Here is a 20962-nt window from a genome sequence, read left to right as displayed (position 1 = left end):
CGTTCCTATTAGTGAAAGGCCTCTAATCCTTAGCGATAAGTCTATCTTAGTTCGACACTCTCAGAGCAGCAGCATACATCTGCTAATTTCATTTGCTACAAATCTCAACAGGTACATCTTTAAGTGCAGGGTGCTTGAACTCAGTGTGCAGAAGAAATTTATTTTAGGGGTTAATTGCCTCCTCCTCTTCTTACACACAGGTGACGTGGAGCGTGCAACTCTCAAGCAAGGTTTTGCTGCAACATGCACACCAGTTCAGCGGATGTTGACACTGATCACCTGAAACATCAGGCTTGTAGGGGACCCTTACCATAAACTGGTTTTCATTTATTTATGTTTAAAGTTGTGCTTTTATTTGCAAGCAGCGGGTTAAAAAAAGATGGGAAGTGACGCCAAACTACGTCTCCTAGTCTCCTAGAGCTAAACCACTGATCTTGAAGTTCATGGTCGTCACGTTAACCTTCGGCGTGTGCAAGACTCAAAACTAGATCACCACCCGAAACTCATTATTTCCCCAAAAATGAATGAGACACTGCGGTTATGGTTTCAGGATCTCTCCAGCTTTATTAAAATAAGGGACTTCTTTTAGTCAAAGGTAGAAACAACTTTGGCACTGACAATGAAGTACAAAAATAGAACCGCTCTCATTCTCACACACGAGTTCACGCATTCACACGACGTGATTAAAGGGATAAATTAGTAAAAAGACATGGGGAATTCAGAATGTGTCAATCACACACAGTGCAACCCCCTCAGGGATGAAAGAAGGGCTGCGGAGAAGAGAAGACCATTTTCATGGACAATTTAAACAGCGTTATTAATGGCAGCTACGTTGACATTCTTTAACACAGTGCTTACTTTCTGACAGTTTCTGCTCTTTGATTAGAAAATGTTTCTAAACACCTAAATGTAAAAACTAATGCCAGTCTGACAGGTCTATAAATCTGACTCTGGCTCGCACACCAGCATGTGGAAGAAAATGTTCGGCAGGAATTTCCCTATAGATCGAGGATTTAAAAGAAGTAGCAGTCTTCGACAGTGAAAAAGACTTGGGTTAAGAAAACTGATCAGGATTGATCCGGCAGCAGTGTAACATCTAAACGTGTGTAAGGAAAGTGATAAGGCAGTTAGTTCATTCGTTCACAGACAGCGTGGCTTCTTTTAAGGTGAGACAGTGCAGCGATCTGGATGGTGAGGGGAGCGAAGCACATGTCAGATGACCGGTCGGTTATTGCTGAGGATGTGGAGGGGCATGTGCATCTGCCAGCAGGTCGGGTCGGAGGCACTCAATGGGGCAGTGAATGTTCTGGAGGAAGAGCAAAGACGGTTAGATTTTAAATAAAAGAATTTACATTATGATATGCAATTATATTTAAGTTGCCAAGAAACATTGGGGTGTTTTTGCAATTACCATTCATGCAAAATTAAACAGAAAAGACATCTAAGAAAACCAAGACACCCATGACCACATCTTAAAACCGTGTAATATGTTGTAACTTTACTTTGCGTAGCGTGTTGTCTCCGTATCGAACGGGCTGCAGCAGACTGGCATCGACATCTGCACCTGGTCTGCGGCAGTTATCGCATCGCCAGCCCTGATGAGATGAAACATTCACAAGTGTTCATTTAATCACACTTCGTTTAACTTGAGAGTGACCACAGCTGATGCACGAAGTGTATTAGTGTCTTACCTGTTGTCCTCCAAAGCATGTACAGGTGCAGATGGCACCCAGGTACTCCTTCTGCCACTGGTTGCCCACCTGGTAGGTTTTGCCGTCGTCGTAGCACGTGGACTCATCTGAGCAAGCAGAGACAGTCATTATTTTCCACAAGCAACTTTGAGACGGTCGCAGAGCATTTCATTGGGCGCCCAAGAGGCCTTACGTGGTTCACACTTGAACTCTCCTTTCCCATTTCCCAAGCAAGTGCAGCTCATGAGGTGACCGTTGTCTCCCTGACGGTCCCACTTCTCTCCAATGCGATAGTTGCTGCCGCTGTTGTGGCACCACTCTGACAGGAGTAAGCAAAGAAGTTAAATATGTTCCCAATTTGAAATATCCTCATATCTTACTCCAGGATGAAAACTTACTGGAGGAGTCGCATCTGAAGTGGCCGCTGCCCAGGCCGAGGCACCTGCACCACAGCTTGAAGCCCGTCTCGGACATCCGCTCCCATTCAGAACCAACGTCATGGTAGGTCGCAGTGAAGGCGTCATAGCATGAATCTTTATCGGTGGGAGTGCCCTGTGGGACTGGAGAGGGATGAGGGGGAAAAGGATGGATATTTGGTTTGAATTTATGCATTAATCACATTTTCTGTCAGTGAGTAATCTAATTTAAAAAGACAAAAAATTAAAGAATACAGAATTTCAGAATGCTTTCTGAACTATAAGGTTTGGTTTTGTCAAAGAATAAGTACTTAATATATGTGGCGACCTCCTACACACGTTAACAGATTTGTCTATGTTCAGCAGCATAGTTTAGACAGTTCCTGTAGGAGGATTACCTGTGTTTCCAGCTGTGACCATCTGCTCCAGAATCTTGTGCTTGAGCGCCCCCATCATTGCCTCCACGATCACATTGTAGTCCGATCCAGGAGTGAGTCCAATCAGGGTGGCAGTGGTGGCTGTGCCTGGCAGCCGGAACTAGACAGTCGGGAAAGTCAAGATTTATCCACGTGAAGTGAGATTTATTTATTTTTTTTAATAATATGAATAAGTTTCAGGCAGCTTAATAGCTCTCATCTCTTACCTGGAACATCTTCTCATTTATCTCTGTGACGGGATGGCAGGACACCACATAGGCGCTGCTCTGCTTGTAGGGCTTCCATGCAATGGTGGTCTGCGTTTGGGCCTCTTGCGGCGCTGTCTCATTACCAAGCGGGGATCCAATGGGCAAGTTCAGCTTCACAACAGGCCGTCTGCGGCCCTCTGCATCGGGAAGGGGCACATAGATCAGTGGCTCGCGAACTTGCCCATTAGGAGACTGCGGGTTGCCACCGCGATATGGGTCTCCATTGTTGTTGTACTCTGTGTACTCCACACGCTGGTTCTGATCACCAAACCCATCCTGGCTATTGGTGCCTGCTACCTGGACCCTGTTGTCCAGGTCAGTTTCAGGCACATCCAGCTTGTCATCTCCAGGGCGGTGGGGCTGGGGCAGAGGCAAGGGAAGGAAGGAGTCTGGTTCTGCGCGGGAGAGAGGGGGTTAGGGAAGCAAGCAGGTTAGAGGAGGAGGGGGGAGGTAAAGCAGAGCTGCTCTAACATATCTCAGCCAATAGGGGGCGACAAATACGAAGCATTGCTGTGGTACTCCATCATGGCAAAGAGTGTCATAATGCGGTATTGTACACACACAAGAGATATTTTGAATGCCCTTACAAATGCCATTCAAAATATCTCTAAAAAAAAAAAAAAAAACTAAAAAGGGGAGGTGCTATTATGTTTTAGCAGCTGATTTACTGCAGATTTTTTCTCAATGCGTCTTTGTTGTCGCAGCAAAACCTCTAAGCAGCCACGGCATCAGCATGTTCTTTGCTCTCTACATATGACTTACTTGATTTTTTAATCTTTTACCAGTCTCTGTACTGAGTAGAAATCTCGAAAATACTCACGAGTCCTGATCCTGCCCACCAGAGGCGTGCTCCTCTGTGTGTTCTGGATGGCGATGATCTTGATGATGTACTCTGTGGCCGGTTTCAGACCTGGGCAGAGGGAGAAAATGTTCACATAGTGGAATCAGAAAGAGCATCAGACTAGTGAGTTTTTCCTGTTCTTTCTCAGTGTCAGAGATAAATGCCACACATTGATTGTGGTGAATATCAAACTGCTGACATACCTGATATGGTGGCATGGTTTTGGCCGGCGTGGGGTCGAGGGGTGAGCTCGCGGGGCGGTCTTCCTGACTCCTCATAGGTGATGTAGTATCCTGTGATTTGAGTAGCAGGTGGCTGCCAGGTGAAGGAGATGGAGGTGGGTGTCAAAGACGTGAACTGGAGGCCGGTGGGAGCCTGGACCACTGGTGCTTCTGCAAAGAAACATATTGTACGTTGGTCTATGTTGTGTCTATTTGTTGGAATTTAATCGATATTTAGCAATACGGCGACAAAGACACATCGTACCGGTTTGAATACGGAGAACAAATGGAGCGCTCTTTGTGTTGCCATTCAGAGAATACAAGCTAACGGTGTACGTGGTGCCCGGCTGAAGACCTGAGGGAAAAAAAAGAAGAAAATTCACCACCAAAGTCACACACAGACCCGGAACCATTATAAAGATGTGTTTGGCAGGAAGGTGTCATGTACCTGTGAGAGTGTAGGTGGTTGTTTGTGCTGGGATGGTCCTACTTATGGTGGGATGCGAGCCAGTGACGGGAGTGGCTTCAATCAGGAAGCCGGTGAGCACCTCATCCTTGGTGCGCCAGCTCAGTGTGAAAGAAGTGTCTGTCATGTCGGAGATACGCACACGACGAGGAGGACTCACATCTGCATTGAGGGTTAAAGAAACAGATGAAACAGATGTGGAAATAACTGGTGTGTCTATTTATTTATACGCAGCCAGGCCCATTACCTTCCAGCGTGGTTGCCTCTCCCTCCAGTGGTCTGCTGGTGACAGAGTTCTTCAGAGCGTAGACCTGTATCTGGTATGTGGTCGCCACCTACAGTGCACAGGCATACAGCTGATATTTAATCACTGACTGATAAGGAAGTCAGGTAAGTGTTCAGAGAAGAGATCAGTTTACCATGAGCCCTGGTACAACCACACGTGTGGTGTCCGGAGCAACATTCATTTCTCTGCGGGGGCTGTTGATGTTCTTCGGGGTGAGGACCACGCGGTAGCCTGTCAGGCGGGCATTTGGGGCTTGCCATGACACGGTGAAGACAGAGGGACCGACCTCAGAGATCTCCAGGTTTGTTGGAGCAGGGATTACTGAAACAGAGACACAATTGTAAGCAAAAACATAAAAAAAGAAAAAAGAAAAACGAAGTAATGAACGTGTCTGTGTATTTCTACCTGTGGACTGGGTTCCCTCTAATGGTGTGCTGGGTCTTTGGCCATGGAAGGCGATGACTTTAACGGTGTATTCGGTCCCAGGGCGAAGGCCTCTCAGCACTGCGCTGTCCTGGTCTCTTCTGGGTGCTGGACGCAGTTCTCTTTCGCCCTCCTCCGAGCTGGAGTACAAGACGCGGTATGCTGTTACCGTGCCGTCTGGGCTATCCCAAGTGATGCGCATTGAGGTGGAGTCGATGTCGGAGAAGGCCAGTTCCTTGGGGCGGTCCATAGCTGCAGGAAACAAAGAGGACAGAGTATTCAGTCTAGCTCCAAGTAGCTGCTTCTAATTAAAGAGAATAACACTTCTAAGGCCTTTCACCTCTCCATCACATACGTTCTATGTTCTGCAAATGTAGAGTCTGAATAGGAGAAATACAGTAGAGCCCGGAAAACAAACTTCACTTTAAACACTGAGGAATAAGTATCAGCTTTCAGACTAACCAGTGATGGCGTTATCCACCACAGGGGAAGAGGGTTGTCCGTCATTGCCCAGAGCATAAACACTGACAACATACTCAGCAGTGGGCATCAGACCTGAGATAGTTATCTGTGTCTGATCTGTAACAGAGGATGGAGGCAATGAGAAGAGCAAAACGTAGCGTCATATACATTAAACAAAACAACAGGATAGGTTCTGAACAGCCGCTTTTATTTCATCCTGTCTTACCGGGAGCCACCACCTCAGAGTACGAGGGCCCTAAGCCATTCTTGGGGACAGTTGTGACTCTGTAGCCTCTGATTGGTCCTTGAGCAGGAGACCAGCGTACTGTGATGCCGTTGTCACTCACATCAGTCAGTCTCATGTTAGTGGGGGCCTCGGTATCTGAGGGAGAGATGGATGTACGACTACTTTTAGATTTACGTTCACAGCTGAACAGTTATTTGTGTTTTATTTTTTGTTTTTTTGGCCGTACCAGTCTTGTGTGTTACGTAGATAGGGGTGCTGGAAGCAGGGCTGTCTCCACGTCCGGAAACAGCATAGACAGTGATGACATAATCAGTACCAGGTCGCAGCCCGGTGATGGTGGCTGTGTTCTGAGTGCCCGGGACTGTAAACTCTTTAGGAGTCTCGCCACCTGGAAGTGGAGTAAAGAAGAGAAATGCGTTAAACTCTGATTACGGCGGAGCTTCAGGTGAAACTGTGAGTTGAAAGACAAGAACATACTGGTGCCTCCGTAGGTGATCCTGTAGTTCTTCACTGTGACGAAGGGGGCTTCCCAGCGAATGGTGATACTGGTCGGAGAAGACGATGTTACTTCCAGGTCAGTGGGTGCATCAGAGACTGGGGAAAAAAGGAGGGACATGGATATTTATGATCTTGGATTGTCACCAAATGAAGAAAAGAAGGGATGACAGCAGAAGCAGCATGGAAACTCACTGGTGGCTTGTGTTCCAGTCAGAGGCAGACTCTCCTGATTGTTGTCGACGGCATACACATAGATCATGTACTCCGTCTCGGGTGTCAGTCCAGTCAAAGTGAAGTGGTTCCTTGTCGGGGGCAGCCTCTCGTCCTTGGCCCGCCCGCCGCTTGTTTTCTCATAACGGAACCGGTAGCCGGTGATAGCAGCGGTGGGAGCCAGCCAGTGAACAGTGAAGGAGTTGGTGCGAATGTCGGAGAAGTCCAAGCCAGTCGGGGAGTCCAGAGCTGAAAGGAACGGCATGGGAAATTCATGATAAATTACATGGAAACATAATTTTATAGTTAATGCAGATATCGTCTTGTTTTTTTACGTGAGGGAACATAGTGAAAGTGTTGTAGCGCCGTCTTTGTCATACTCACTTGTCTTCTGAGTCCCTGTGGCCGGTTCACTTTCTCGTTCACCGTACACGACAACAACACTGATGCGGTATTCTGTGTTGGGCAGCAGGTCTGTAAGGAAACAGTGAGATATACATACAGTTTGAAGGGCTTGGCGTTTAGCAGTGCAAAACTAAACAAGTAATTTGTGAGACACTTTTTAAAAAAAAGAGTCTTTATCTTACTCTGCAGCAAGAAGGTGTTGGAGGCTCCGCCCACATTAACCTCCTTGACGTCATCATCTGTGGCTACAGGGTGGTATCGGATGACAAACCTGGAGATGTCGTTTGGTGTGGCAACGCGGGGGGTCGTCCACGTCACCCTAATGTGGTCAGGACCTACCCCTCCAAACTGCAGATTGGTGGGAGCTGGAATGGCTGGAAGAATGAAGGGTTGTAAGTTACAGCTAGCACAGGGGGAGCGGGGAAGGTTATTCAAATAACAGTAGATTTACAACAGTATAAAAAAAAATCAGTGATGTGGTAAAATTCACAATTTACTGTAGTATGTGGGACATTAATAAAGCCATAGATTTGCCTCCATTAAATCTGTCAGATCAAAACCCAAACCCTCCCCGCCGATGGAGTGAAAGAATTAAATCACCCGCTTGTGTTTGCTTTGTGTATGTGGTCGGCTCGCTCTCCCCATCCTCTGTTACAGTGACGATACTGATGTCATAGTCCACGCCCGGCTCCAAACCGTGAATCGTGTAATAGCCAGTGGATGCTTCCACCAAATCTTGAAAGATTGGCAAGCTCTCGCCTGACGTTACCACATTTATCCGGTAAGCGGTAATGGCCGGATAGTTCGGGGGGGTCCACCGCAGGCCAATGGTGGTGTCGCTAATGTCGACAAAGTCAATGGGGCTTGGTGGGGGTATGCCTGAAAGGGTTAGGCCAGTTGCAAAGCGCAAGCAAAATTAGACAGACTGAAGGTAGAATAATTACATTGGTTATGTTAAGAACATTCATTTCATTCCCAATAAAGGAAAACCAGAATTTAACAGAAGCCATGCTACACAATTACAGTACACATTACTTGGTTGTAATACATACAGAATTAACATAATCATTAAAGGTACACCTCAAGCAATGATTAATGATACTGTTGGCATGCTAAAAAAAAAAAAAACACCAAGAATTAATAAATAACATGATCCCCATGCAAATGGTAGATTAGCCAATGTTCAGTTAGTAGGAGAGGATGATCAATATAGCTGCATTAGATTAAACTTTTTTTTATATATTAACTTTTTTTTTTGCCTCTTTGCGGCAATTTACAGTTTGATTGAATATTTTCGGCAACATATCCCGAAGGCTAGCTGAAGTTGAGCATCTAGCTAGAGTCTGAGATACTGAGGGAGACCAAAACAGAGCGAAAAGGACAAACACTGTTTGACTTTTATTGGTCGGATTGGTTGAAACACAACTCGTGTTTGTGTATTGTAATAATGTTGTCCCCTGTCTGCCGAATGTGAAAGCTTCTTAGCAACGACAGCTGTTTAAGACAGCACGTCAGAGTTTGTGGAGTTATTGTTCTCCCTAGTGATCAGAAATTAACTAATGCAGCTTTAGTTTCTTTTGAAACTAGGCCAAGCGTTTTAAGAGTGGGATTTGCTGAGAAGATTGTCTGTTTGACTTAAACCCAGCCATTATTTAATAGAAAATTCTTCTCTTTCGTTCCTCCTTCCCAGTGTTTTCTGTGGACACAGCTGTGTGTTTGATGTTGTTAACATGTGGAATTGCCCTCCTACAGGCACCTACCTGGTGTGACAATAGTGGATGCAGGCACACTTTCCAAATGACCCTTGACAGCAAAAACACTGATGTTGTACTCAACACCCAGGTTCAGGTTCTCTAGTAAGATTGTGGTCTGACCAACAGGTACAAACTCCTCCAGGGAATTTCCTCTCTGGCCGTTGGTTGGCGTGCTTGTCACTTTGTAGCCTGTGATGCCTTCAGGGAGTGGGGGAAAAGGAGAAATAACAATAAAAAGGTAACTAGAACATCATGTGGCGATTTATGAGTCACTATGAGAAATGAAGAGGAAATACCGGGAAGAGACGTTTGTCCTGATGTAAAAAAAAAAATAACATGCAAAGGCCAAGGTTGGGCTTGGCATGAGCCAATGGACTGGCAGTGCGTGGGGAGCACAGTCAATATTTACCTGGTGTTTTGGAGGCTACCCAGTAGACTGTGAGATCTCCTGTGTTAGGGTTGGACTGTACTCTGAGGTCAGTGGGAGGAGAAAGGGCTGAAAAGGGCAGACAAGGAGAACACGACGCATGAAAAATTTGATGCAGATGTGACATCCTGCGAAAAACTCATGCCAAATGGTTCGAGCGGTGCTGTGCTGGCTCACATGAGTACTAAATCAATCTACTGATGGGTTATTCAACTGATTTTGTGTAGTTTCCCCTTAAAAAAAAAAAGGAAAAATTAGATACACACAAGTGACAACGTTGCGGGTGATGGGGGTTCCAGTGTTGCGTCCATTGAAAATGGGCTGAACGCTGTAGGTGTACTCAGTTCCAGGAATCAGACCATCAATATGAATACGTCCAGAGCCAGAGGTGTCTTCTCTGGGAGACTCGCCTTCCTGGCTTGGGAGCACAGACAGCTGTGGAGAGGGGAAGCAGAAACACGTGGAAATCAGAAAGTTAGAAAATACACTAAAACACAGTTTAAATGTACCACCGCAAAGGGCTAAAATCTGATTTAATTATTTTACATTTGGGGTCAGTTCAACAGTCTGTAAACACAGAATTAACATTTTACCAAACAGTTACATATTTAATCATCGAATGATTAATTGGTTTAATTTATGCTCAATACTCTGACGCAAATATCTGTCTCATTGTCAACTAAATGCTGCACAATGTCGATCAACTCTGCAACACTGCATATGAAACTGAGGAGTGCATTCAAAAGCAAAAGAAGTAGCTGAAAAACACTTACATGCTCCATAGAGCTCAGGGGAACTGCATATATTAATCATATTCATTTTAGATACAGTATAAAACTTAGTCTGGAAGCCAGACCAACTTCCCCGCCCACAAAATATTTGTGTCCGAAAGTTGGTCTGGTATGCCTCCGTTGGGAACTGATTATGTCCCGGCAAAGATCTGCAGGCCCAAGCAAATTGTTGAGGCAACAAAATGGTTCTGATGGGCTGTAGGACTACTTAATTGCATGCACATCTGTTTTTTCTTCTTTGTATCGGTTGAAACCCAAATTGCGCATGTCTTTTCTCAACATGATGAAGAGGTAATTTCATATAAGGAGCTGACGCGGGTTTCTACCTTGTAGCTGAACTTGCGAACAGGAATCCATGTGACGATGATTGAGGTATCAGTAACCTCAGTGTCGAAAGTAGGAGCATTTCCCAGCTGGGGACCTGGAAAATGGAGACAATGGGGGAAAATAAAAATTTAATTCATTGCAGTAATTTATGGCTCTGGCAATGTTCTGTTTCTCTTGATACCAACCAGTGGTAAAATATGAAGTGACGCCCTCGCTGAGCTCGTTGTCCAGCTCAGAGTGCAGGGTGGCTGTGTACTGAGTGTCTGGACGTAAGTTCTTCAAGGGATACTGGGTGACCCTGCCGGGGATCCTCTTCTCGATGGGGCTAGAGCCCTCGATGCTCAGGAGGAGACGGAAGCCAGTGACGACAGCACGGGGAGCCTCCCATATTACTAGTGCACTGTCTGAGCCAATATCAGTGAAGCGCACGTTTGTGGGTGAATCAGGTTCTAGAGGGGAGGGAAAATACAACACGTTAGAGAAAATCTCGAAACTTTATATTTAGTTGTTATTCATCAGTGTCTTTGTTTGGCTATCGTCCACTGTGGAACTTACTGGTAGTCTTTTCTCCCACAAGCGGTTCACTCTCGACTCCATTACTGATGGCATAGACATAGAAGCGGTAGAGTGTGCCTGGCTGCAAGTGGGTGACCTCAGCGTATGCGTTGGGGGAGACAGGCAGCTGCAGGAGTCTGATGTCATTGCCGTCATGGCCAACAGGGGAGAAGGCCACCCTGTACCCAGTCACCTCACTGGGTGGACCGCTCCAGATGATGGTGATCTTCACATCTGAAACCTCATAGAACTGCAGGTCTGTAGGGGGCTGGACCACCTCTGTGGACAGGAAGTGGTGATTGAATAAATATGCAACATACAGTTTTTAGGTAACTTTGACTGTAAAAAAAAAAATCTGCAATAAAAAGCATGTTTCCAGACTGAGATACTTACATCTGGCATGTGGTTTTGTTATTTCAAGCATAATGAAGCAGTAAATTTGGTCGTGCCAGGCACAAGGGGTAAGGAGTCAGGACTTTAAATCAGAGTTTCAAGATATCCTGAGGATTTATGAAGTGTGTGTGTTTCCATAGGGGTGCTGGCTGTATATGCATGCTTGTCTTGCTATGCGCCTTAACTATGTGTGTCTGACACGTAGCCCACTATGACTTAAAGAGGTCATTCGGGGGGCTACAACATGTTAGGATGGAGACAAGAAGAAACAATATTAAGATGGAGGAGTTATAGCTGTAAAAGCATAGTGTGACAAGACTATGTTTTGACAAGCTCAGTCTTTCTTGAGCTTTCTTAAACATACTGTGAAAGATTTACTGATATAAAAAAAATCTTGGCACGAACTTGTGCAGCAGTTCTCATTAACTTTTGCTTTTGTATTTGAAATGATATAGTGTTTGTTTTGACAAGTTCACCTTGTTGAGAGGATCCAGTGGTGCTGACCTGCACAAAAACAGGCTCACTCTCCTGGTCCTCCTCCACAGCGTAGATGCTGATGTTGTAGAGCAGACCGGGGTGAAGGTCAACCAGGGTCACGGAGGTCTCAGAGTCTGGCAGATTCAGCTCGGTGCTGCTGCCTTCCACCGACGGCGTGTACACCACACGGTAACCTGCAGGCACGAGCATGCGTTTAAACACAGCCTTAAAAAAACAGATTCATGTTTAAATCACCTGCATGGAGAGAAGTGAAGAAGGAGTAAAGAAGTGAAGGTGTTACCAGTAATGGGAGCCTGAGGTCTGGTCCAGCTGACTCGGATGGAGGTCTCTCCCACCTGATCGACAGCATGCTGAGCAGGTGTGTCAGGAGCTGAGGAAGGAAAAGAATGGTTGTCACTGAGGAAAAGACTTGCACGATTCGGAGTTTTAATGCCAAGACCAAGAGGAGGTGACCACCTGTGATTTGTGAGGTGGTCAGGATGAGGTTCGGCTCTCCCTGATCTGGGAGCTCGTAGACACTGACGTTGTATCTGCGTCCTGGCAGGAGGTCGCTGATGGTGACAGAGGTGGCTGTGCGAGGAACATCTGGAGAGCACAGAGAAGTTGAGTTAATACATCTACAACAGGTTCTCCATAATAAATATACCACTTATGGTATAGATATTTGCTATTCAGTTCATACCATGGTACAAACTAAGGTCTGAGGCCATTCTGTGTAATACTGCAAATCAATGAAGATATGTAGAAATACCAGATTTCTGCCTCAATATGATGAATTACCCTGATTTCTCGGATGTTTAATTGGCTCATATCTATCAGTAGTACTAATATTTATTAGAATAAGGCATGTGATGCAGCATGTCACAATTAACCAGAGCAAGATCCTCAAACTAAAAACGAGATTATGGATGTTTCAGTGACAATTAAAGACTCTTACTTAGGACTTTTGGCGTGGCTCCCTCCTGACTGAGCTCATACTCCACCCTGAAGCCCGAGATGGTTGAAGAAGCCGATGTCCAGGACACGACGAAACTGTTTGAGGTGATTTCTGTCACCGACTCAGACGTGTCCACCACCGGGGGAGGCGGGGTCGTCTCTCCCTCCGATGTTTCCACTTGGGAGATAAACGGATACAAAGCCCTTGTGAAGATCTCTTTGCGATTTGTGCCGCTGAGAGAGAACGTTACTGCTGACGTTTACTCACAGGAGCCGCTGTTGGTCGTAAAATCGAAACGCGTGACCTCGCGGCGTCCGTAGCCCAAAATGCTGATGAGCTGACCCTCGTAGGTGACACCTGGACGCAGCCCGCTGATGGTGTAGGAGTTCAAGTTGCCGGGGATGGTGACTTCCTTCCAGGGTGCACGAGTATTTTTCTACAAGAAAAGGTAAATAAGACCAAAAAAGATGAATAGGATTTAATAGTTTTATTTAATCTGCTCACAAAGGGAAATATTAGAATCTATAACATTATAAAGCAGCAATTACACTAAATCTTATTTCTTTATGGCAACAATAAATCTTCAATGACATTTACTCATTAAAGAGAGGATTTAATCTAATAATTCAGTTCGGACTGGACACTGGCTCACACTCATTTACAGCCACATTCTGCATAAGGCGTTTTTAAACCGGCCCCTCGCTGCCAAAAAAATCTTTAAAGTTTCTAAGCTGGAGTTTCAGATGAAGGATCTGAGTGACTTTGCTTTCCAAAATATACAGCACGCAGCACTTAGGAGGAAATTTGTTCAACTTCATAAACAACTCAACCAGCAAGTCACTCTTTGAGGTCTTCAAAGAGTAAAAGACGTGTGAGAAAAAAAGTCGCATAGCGGGGGATATTTATCTTGGACTCTACTGCTAACAATGTTTGTGTATCCAGACAGTAAAGCAGAGTTCGTGTACCTCCTAATCACATTGTTTGTTCACGAGGAAACTTCAGACAACATCACCAAAAGCTCTTGACCTCATTCATTCCTGTTTATTAAAGCTAACGAGACAAAGAACTCCTTTAAAGAACGCAAATACAATTTTTAGAGAACCAAAAACGAAACTCACAATTCTCCACTTGAGGATGTACTGGGTGATCTGTACAGATCCAGGGTTCCATTGAATGGGGTGAGAGTCTGGCTGTTTTCCGGCCTCCGTGATGATAACCTGGACAGGTCTCTGGCTGCCTGAGGAGTTGAAAAGTGCAGGAGAGCAAAGCTGGCTGTTACCGGTGAGAAAAAAAACAGACTTTCACATAATATAAGAGTGTTACCTGCAGGGAGCGTGGGTGAAAGTTGGCCACTTTTTAGTGAGCTCTGTCAGAAGGATTCATCGTTTTGGGGGAGGGGAATCTGAACCACCGGACTGTGCTAAACCAGCTCAAACACCCCCTGACATCTCACAGTGTGACATAACACCGGAGTACTATATTCATCACGGTTAATCTAGCCACTGTTCCCTCAAAGACAAACACACATATGGTTTCACATACAAAGTGAGATAAACTTTTTTAGGTGAGCGCTTGATTCTGTGTCCTGCAGTACAAGGTGCAACATAAAGCAACCAAACAGAGGAAGCGACTGCCACCAGTGAACCCAAAACCTTGGCCAGCAATACGCAACTTTCGCCCTCGGTAAAGTTTCGCCAGGCAACACCGGGCGGGGGAGGGGTAAATAAAAACGATCTCTAGCTAGAAAAACAAAAGGGGTGATGTGACTGACCAACACTTCACCATTTGCCAAAACCCCCGCTTTCCTCCGCAAACCTGCCACGTCAACTTTTCTTTTCAGCAATGTGTGATTGGGGGGTTGGTATGAGGCAAAGGGTCAATGATGCAGGGAAGTTGAATAAGGACAGCAGAGATAAATTAACCATTAACCGCTGTACAATTCAAGGAAAAACTGCAGATGAGGACTTTGAGAGTGAGTTAGGAACTTTGAGAGTGAGTTAGGAACTTTGTGAGTTCAGATTTGATTGCATCAAAGAGGCTCCAGTTAAAGTTTGATTTAATTTCTGCATTTTTTTTTTTTTGTCATCTGCTGACACTTAAGCCCACAATTCAACAGCCCCAATGTGGACCACATCATCCTCATACTCTGCAGAAACTTTCCCCAACTGAAGTGGATTTCTGGTTAAACCCCAATGACGTTGGGAATGTTGTTTCATATTAACCTTGGTGGGTCTGCTGAGGTTCACATCTCAATTCTCCAATCCCGTTGCCGTAGCAATAACAGCGGTAGTGGATGCCGTGGATGACTTTGTCCCAATTCTCTCCGATCTGATAGAAAGCCCTGCTTTGTGGCTCCTGACACTGATCTGTTGTAGAAAACACAAAGAGACAAAAGAGGTTGAGCAGGTGGGACAATGATTGGGTGAGGGTGTAATTCCCGTCTGCACCTGTGCTCAATAGTATTTAACAGCCGAGCAAATGAGCCATGAACGCACCAATGGCGTCACACTTCCAGCGTCCACGTCCCTGTCCGTAGCAGGTGCAGTTCATCATGTAGCCCTCATTGTGGCGCTTGGAGAACTCTTGGTTTACGTCATAGGTCAAACCGTCAACAATACACTGATCTGGAAATATGAAGTAGACAAGACAGGAACAAAAATACGCCTTTTATTCTCTAATTTCGAAATTCGTGATTTAATCAAGATGGCTGCTCAGAGCAAGTCCAAATCGAAACAGCTCGCTGACCTCGCAGCTGTGAGTGAGCAATGCAGTTCCACTCCCCGCGGCCATTGCCCAGGCATGTGCACTCCATCATGTGACCCATGACGTCATGGCGCTTGTCCCACTTGTCGCCTACACGGTACATCACTCCATCAGAGGTGGTACATACTTCCTCGTGGGCTAGTTAAAGAAAGACAAGAAGGGGGAAAAAAACAACAATCAGTACTTTCCTTTGTGTGTTTTTGATGAATTTGAACATTCACATGCTGCTGTGTGTGTTCAGACAGGGAATGTGCTCGGTCCAGTCCATCCCAGAGCCGCAGCTGTGTATATAATGTCACTGTTATGTAACAGCTTTAATGGAGCCATTACTTTCCCATGACCACTCTAAGTGCCAGTTATTTAGTCTGTGAGAACCAGATGAGATACAGACTAAAGAATTTGGTTTAATTAGCTACCTCATCATGCTAAGCTAAGTTAACCATCTCATGGCTGTAGCTTCAAGTATGGGAGTTGCATTGTTTTTCTCATCAACTTGAAAATTACCCAAAATGTTCGTCATAGCTTCCCGAAATGTCTCATCCTTACTTTATTTCTATTTGGGATTATTCCCATACTCCATTAGTTAACATAACCAGCCATCTAAACTGACAGCCTTTAAAGAGGCAAAGCAACGCACTCACCGGCCATGGGGCAAAATCCAAATTGCTGTTCTGAGTCATAGTTGTACGTGGTGCCACACCACTTCATGCCGTCGCGGCGACCATCAGCGGTGCAGTCGGTGTAGTTAAGGCCACTGTAGAGATAGGGGAAGTGGCAGAGGGCGCCGTTGGAGTTTCCTCCTCTTGTTGCCACAATGGCTAAAATTCAAACAGACACACAACAGTTTGTACACAGCTCCAAGATACAATTACTCACAAAAACATACAGCAAATTCATATCCTAGTTTTTGACACTCACCATTCTTTTCAGTACAGAAAGAGTATTGTTGGTCTCTCTCATAGTCTGAGGTTGTAGAGCACCAGAGCTGTCCGTCAGCACGCCCGTCCGATGTGCAGGAGTAGTAGGTCTTCCCCATGAAGACAAAGGGGAATGCGCATGGCTGGCCGTTAGAGTTGCCACCATACACCTGGTTCCTGGCCTCTGTAGCAACAAGAGAGGGAAGGGAGAGAAAGTGTTCATTGCGGCAGAGACAGAAGCAATGTGCACCAGTCAATGGATGTTTAAAGTGTTGTGATATAAGCTGGGGCATCACCCTCCTGTACTCACCCCACTCCTGACAGCTGATTCCGTTACCCACACAGGTGCAGAGCATCTGTTTGTTGCCCTGGCTTCTGATCCAGCGCTGTCCGTCGTGGTAGGAGGCTCCGGAGTCTGTGCGGCAGGTTCCCTCGGCAGTTAGCCGCGTCAGCTGAATGGACTCAGTGCGGGTGGGGGTCAAGACGACAGCACCTGTGGCTGTGAACCACGAAAAAGATCAAAAAGGCAATGAATGTCAGTGCTATTTACAGTGAGAAAATCAGTATAACAGTTTGGGGATTTGTTGAATATAAGCAATAGTTTTTTAAGTCTTACTTCGGCCTGAGGTGTGTCGGTCACACTTCCATTGTCCACGGCCATTTCCTAAGCACTGACACTGCAAGGTGTTTCCACTTGTATCAGTCTTCTTCCATGTTTCTCCAATACGGAAGGACCTCCTGACTTCCTGGTCATTGCAACGGTCTGGTTGGAGAACAACAGACAGCCAGTCAGCAGTCGGCCCTGGAATATTTAAAAGTGCGTGTTCTTGTGTGCGTGTTTATATTCTGCTTACTCCTTGAGGTGCAAGTGATGCGTCCATTTCCCTCTCCCATACAGGTGCAGTCCAGCATCATCCAGCCTTGGTAGGGCTTCTCCCAGGTCTCCCCAACCAGGTACGATGAGGCAGCGGTGCTGTCATAGCAACGTTCGGCTGCAGAGCAAAACAGGGCAGGAACTTTATTTAGTGCGTCTGCGTTTTTATAACGACATGGGGTACAATTCAACCTGAAACCACAGAATCCACAAAATAAACCAACTGAAAATCAATAGCGGTGTTGTAAGATGAGCAAATCAAAGAGATGTGCTCTCAGACTTACTTATCTTATTTGTTTTGAGGGATGTCAAATATTTACAGTGGTATGAGACACTCACGCTTCTGAGAAATGTTCTGTTAGTGAGTAAATATATAACATCGATTTTTTCTTTTTATGTTGCAATGTTTCACATTTATCTGCATTACAGTCCCTATACATCCTGGCTGCCCTGCAAGTTTAAATTTATGGGGGATATCACTCACCCACGGGTTTGCATGTCCACTCTCCTTTGCCATTTCCGAGACAAACACACTCCAGCATGTAGTCAGCAGTGTCATGAGGCCTCTGCCAAGTGTCCCCAATTTTGTAAGATCTCCCACCTTCATGGCACCGATCTGTAGATGACACAATTTTGGACACTCCGTGGGGGAATTTCTCAAGCAAATCAAAGTCAAGTCAAGTCAAAGTCAGCTTTATTGTCAATTCTGACATGTGCAACACATACACAGGATTGAAATTACTTTCCTCCAAGGCCTACGGTGCAGCAACTAAACACAAAATGTACAAATATGAGATAACACTGGAACAAAGCTCACTCATTCAAATTCAATTGAACTGAAAATCTGATTTCTGAACTACATGCAGTTTGTATTCTAGTAACTCACTTGCGATGGTGCAGCTGATCTTAGCCCGACCGGAGCCAATGCAGGTACAGTCCCACATCATCCCGTCCTTTGGTCTCTCATAGGTTTCACCTACCCGGTATGTCCGGGCATTGTACTTGTCGTAACAGACTTCCTCTGAGAGAAAAACAGAGGAAACCCCAAAAGGTTAAGAGACTGTTATTATGAGCCGATTGTGGGTGTTTCTCTCGCTGCGTAAAGACGCGCATCTTGTTGTTAAGTTATCGAGACATTTACACAACTTGTTAGTGAACTATTGGCACAAAAGATCCGAAACTACTGACACAACATTGAGAAGAGACACCAGTAGGTGGTCCACTGACCTTGGGGCTTAGATTCACACTTCATGTTTGCGCCTGGGTGGCAGGTGCACACCATTGTTCTGCCAAGGTACACTTTCTCCCACTGCTCGTTCTGTCTGTATGTGCGACCGTTTTCCTCACAGACGGCTAGAAATCATACGACAGGAATCTTGTTACGTAAATAGTATAATCATAATATACTTTAGTTTTATATCCTAGCATCTTTTCGTACGTGTTTTGCAATAAAGTTACAAAAAACACACAGATATCAAAATTAACCAAAATCCATCAAACCTAAACACATTATAAAACACAATCAGAGTTATATGAGCTAAAATAACATACTGTCGGTGTCTTAGGGCTGCAAAAACAGAATCATTACTTATGTCTGTAAACTTATTTCATTAGCCGCAATACACAAATCAACCTCTAATGCATGCTGAACCCAAGAATATATGTATATATATATACATTTTAAAAATGCAATGGAGTTTTTTTTACTAACCTGGGCTAACAGCCGCTGCATCACGAAGCTCGGGATACACCTGGTGCTGTCCACTTTGTCTTTTGCTCTTTGGCAAGCCGTGGACTGCGCTGCTTACGCACAGCGCAACCAGTAACCCCGTCAGCGGGCCACCAGTCATTTTGGCAAAGAATAATAATTTGAAAGCAGAAAACAGCAAGGTAACAAACAAACAAACAAAAAAAGTTTTATTTTTAAAAGAAGTGGATGCTGGATTAAAGCTTGGAGAGATCTGGTTCTGTCCCTTATGCTCAGCAACCCCGTCGCTGCTCTTCCAGGCGGTTCCGTTTGCCGCCTCGCAGCTGGTTCTCCAGACTGAGGAGAGGGGAGCGCACAGGTTTTATACCCTAACGCGCCGCTGCAGCCAGTTGAGGGGGAGGGATTTGACTCGAGCTTTTGGATGACCCGCCCGAGTGTGAGCCATAATTACACCCTTCACTTTCAAGAAATGAAAGAAGCCACCAAATAAATAAATAATTAAATAATAACTGCGAGCTCCTGACATATGTTCCACCGCCTTGGATGGAGAGAGGCCACGCAGAGGGTCAGCGGAATTACTATCAACTGCAATGCTCTGGTTGTCACTGAAAAAATAAATGTTTATTAAAAATATCAAGAAACATAATGTCCTACATAAAAGAAGGACACTCAAACAGATCCAGATCCCCAAAGAACACTGATCATTACTCATGAGGTTGAAGCATTTCTGGGCTCCCAATAGGGAACTGCTTTTAGTTGTCATTCCCTTGGATTATACAAAAATAAGGAGTACAAAAATCCTCGAATATATGGCTCATAAACTTCAGATTACTGCTCCCCAATTTCCCAAATGTCCTCTCAGTTCTAGGATTGTGCTGGGAAATAGTTTCATCCCTCATCACCACCTCCACTGCATGCACACATGCACACACTTTTGCAACTTTTGCATCTCTCCCTCCCCCCCCACCTGTTCCACATTCATCATGCTGTTTTTCCCTTCTTCATCTGTCAGGTTTGGCTCAGTCTGTGAGACAGAGGGAGAAAATGACAAAAAAACAAGACAAATTGCCACTTCTATCCATAATTCACCTTCAGCCTGCAAGAACGTTTACAGTAAACCGTTTGTTGGGCTGTGACAATTAAAAGAAGTCTGTCTGTGATAAGAAAAAAACAATACCTATTGTCGTTTTGTGAGGAATTATGTTCTCCTACATCTTAATTATCATATCATATATTCAGTGAGTGCTTCAAAATGATTTCATGGCTTCATCTTCAAGTTTAATGCGTTTCTTCTTAAACTTTACCCCACGTTTGATCCCAAAAACATGGTAATTCTTCTAACTACCCAGTTACATAATGATGTACCCACAGGAGGTTTGTGGGGTTAGCCTGTGGCAAGTTTACATCTCTGCCAAAAAATGCAATGTTTTCAAAAACAATGCGCAAAAGTAGTAACCCAGACCACCGCATGCTGTCTTGGTCATGTCACGGCGCAGGAACAGCAGGTTCCGCTAAAACTTACTCATGTGTCTGGTCTGGAGAGCAGCTACTGTGTGCGAGAGTGCGGTTTAATGATTCCTGTCACGGGGCAAAAAGAACGAGTCGTTCCAGAGGGCTGAAACACAAAACAGCAAGCAGACAGTTTTGGGGAAACAGAGGAAGAAAACAGCAAAAGTGCTGTCCTTGTTTTGTTTTTTGTTTTTTTAAAGTGAATGCAACTGACTCACCAATCTCTCCCGTGTGGAAAAAGCCTCCACATACTTTCCGCTTGTGAAACAGCGCCAAAGTGTGGAGGATCAAAACACCATCATGTATTACTTAACGTGCATATCCACTGAAGCAGCACACCAGGTCTCCTGAATGCAGTATATGGAGGGAGAAACGGCTGTAGAAGAACGCATAAATATTTGAACAAAAGAAACATTCAGTTCCCTCTAGAAAGGTGGATGCTGCGTATGACTTAATATCCTGGCCTGTGAGGTCTCACTATCAGATTTATGAGCTGTCTTTGTCAAAGCCTCTGGGAGGCAGCCTGGCTTATTTCAAAGTGATTCACCTCAGCTTTTTTTTTTTTTTTCCTCTCTCCGCCTCTGTTTTCCATACATAAAATCCATATTCCACCAAAGATTTAGCTCCGCTTGTTGTTGACCCTGAGTGATTTGTATTT

General features: G+C 45.1%; 1 protein-coding gene across 1 annotated transcript; it reads right to left on the bottom strand.

The window, feature by feature from the left end:
• Window positions 1-538: 538 nt before the first annotated feature.
• On the bottom strand, window positions 539-19117 carry fn1b (fibronectin 1b). The gene is made up of 45 exons (XM_084575023.1): window positions 18799-19117; window positions 18315-18440; window positions 17974-18108; window positions 17572-17703; window positions 17068-17205; window positions 16830-16976; window positions 16524-16712; window positions 16215-16397; window positions 15938-16114; window positions 15279-15434; window positions 15029-15157; window positions 14756-14899; window positions 13652-13770; window positions 12801-12969; window positions 12534-12710; window positions 12053-12181; window positions 11877-11966; window positions 11575-11769; window positions 10706-10984; window positions 10336-10599; window positions 10150-10244; window positions 9299-9467; window positions 9015-9101; window positions 8612-8803; window positions 7034-7225; window positions 6831-6920; window positions 6429-6695; window positions 6216-6332; window positions 5965-6126; window positions 5718-5873; window positions 5492-5608; window positions 5012-5281; window positions 4740-4927; window positions 4568-4655; window positions 4303-4482; window positions 4120-4209; window positions 3837-4025; window positions 3613-3702; window positions 2751-3187; window positions 2506-2644; window positions 2090-2251; window positions 1885-2010; window positions 1692-1798; window positions 1503-1595; window positions 539-1306 (listed from the first exon to the last, which is right to left on the bottom strand). Exons 1-45 carry the CDS (start codon window positions 18935-18937, stop codon window positions 1229-1231), a joined length of 7098 nt encoding a protein of 2365 aa, XP_084431149.1. The 5' UTR covers window positions 18938-19117; the 3' UTR covers window positions 539-1228.
• Between the last annotated feature and the right edge of the window lie 1845 nt (window positions 19118-20962).

Source organism: Chelon labrosus (genome assembly GCF_963514085.1).
Source record: "Chelon labrosus genome assembly, chromosome: 3".
Classification (NCBI taxonomy): Eukaryota; Metazoa; Chordata; class Actinopteri; order Mugiliformes; family Mugilidae; genus Chelon; species Chelon labrosus.
Note: the sequence above shows the minus strand (reverse complement) of the source record. Positions and strands in the feature narration are given on the sequence as shown.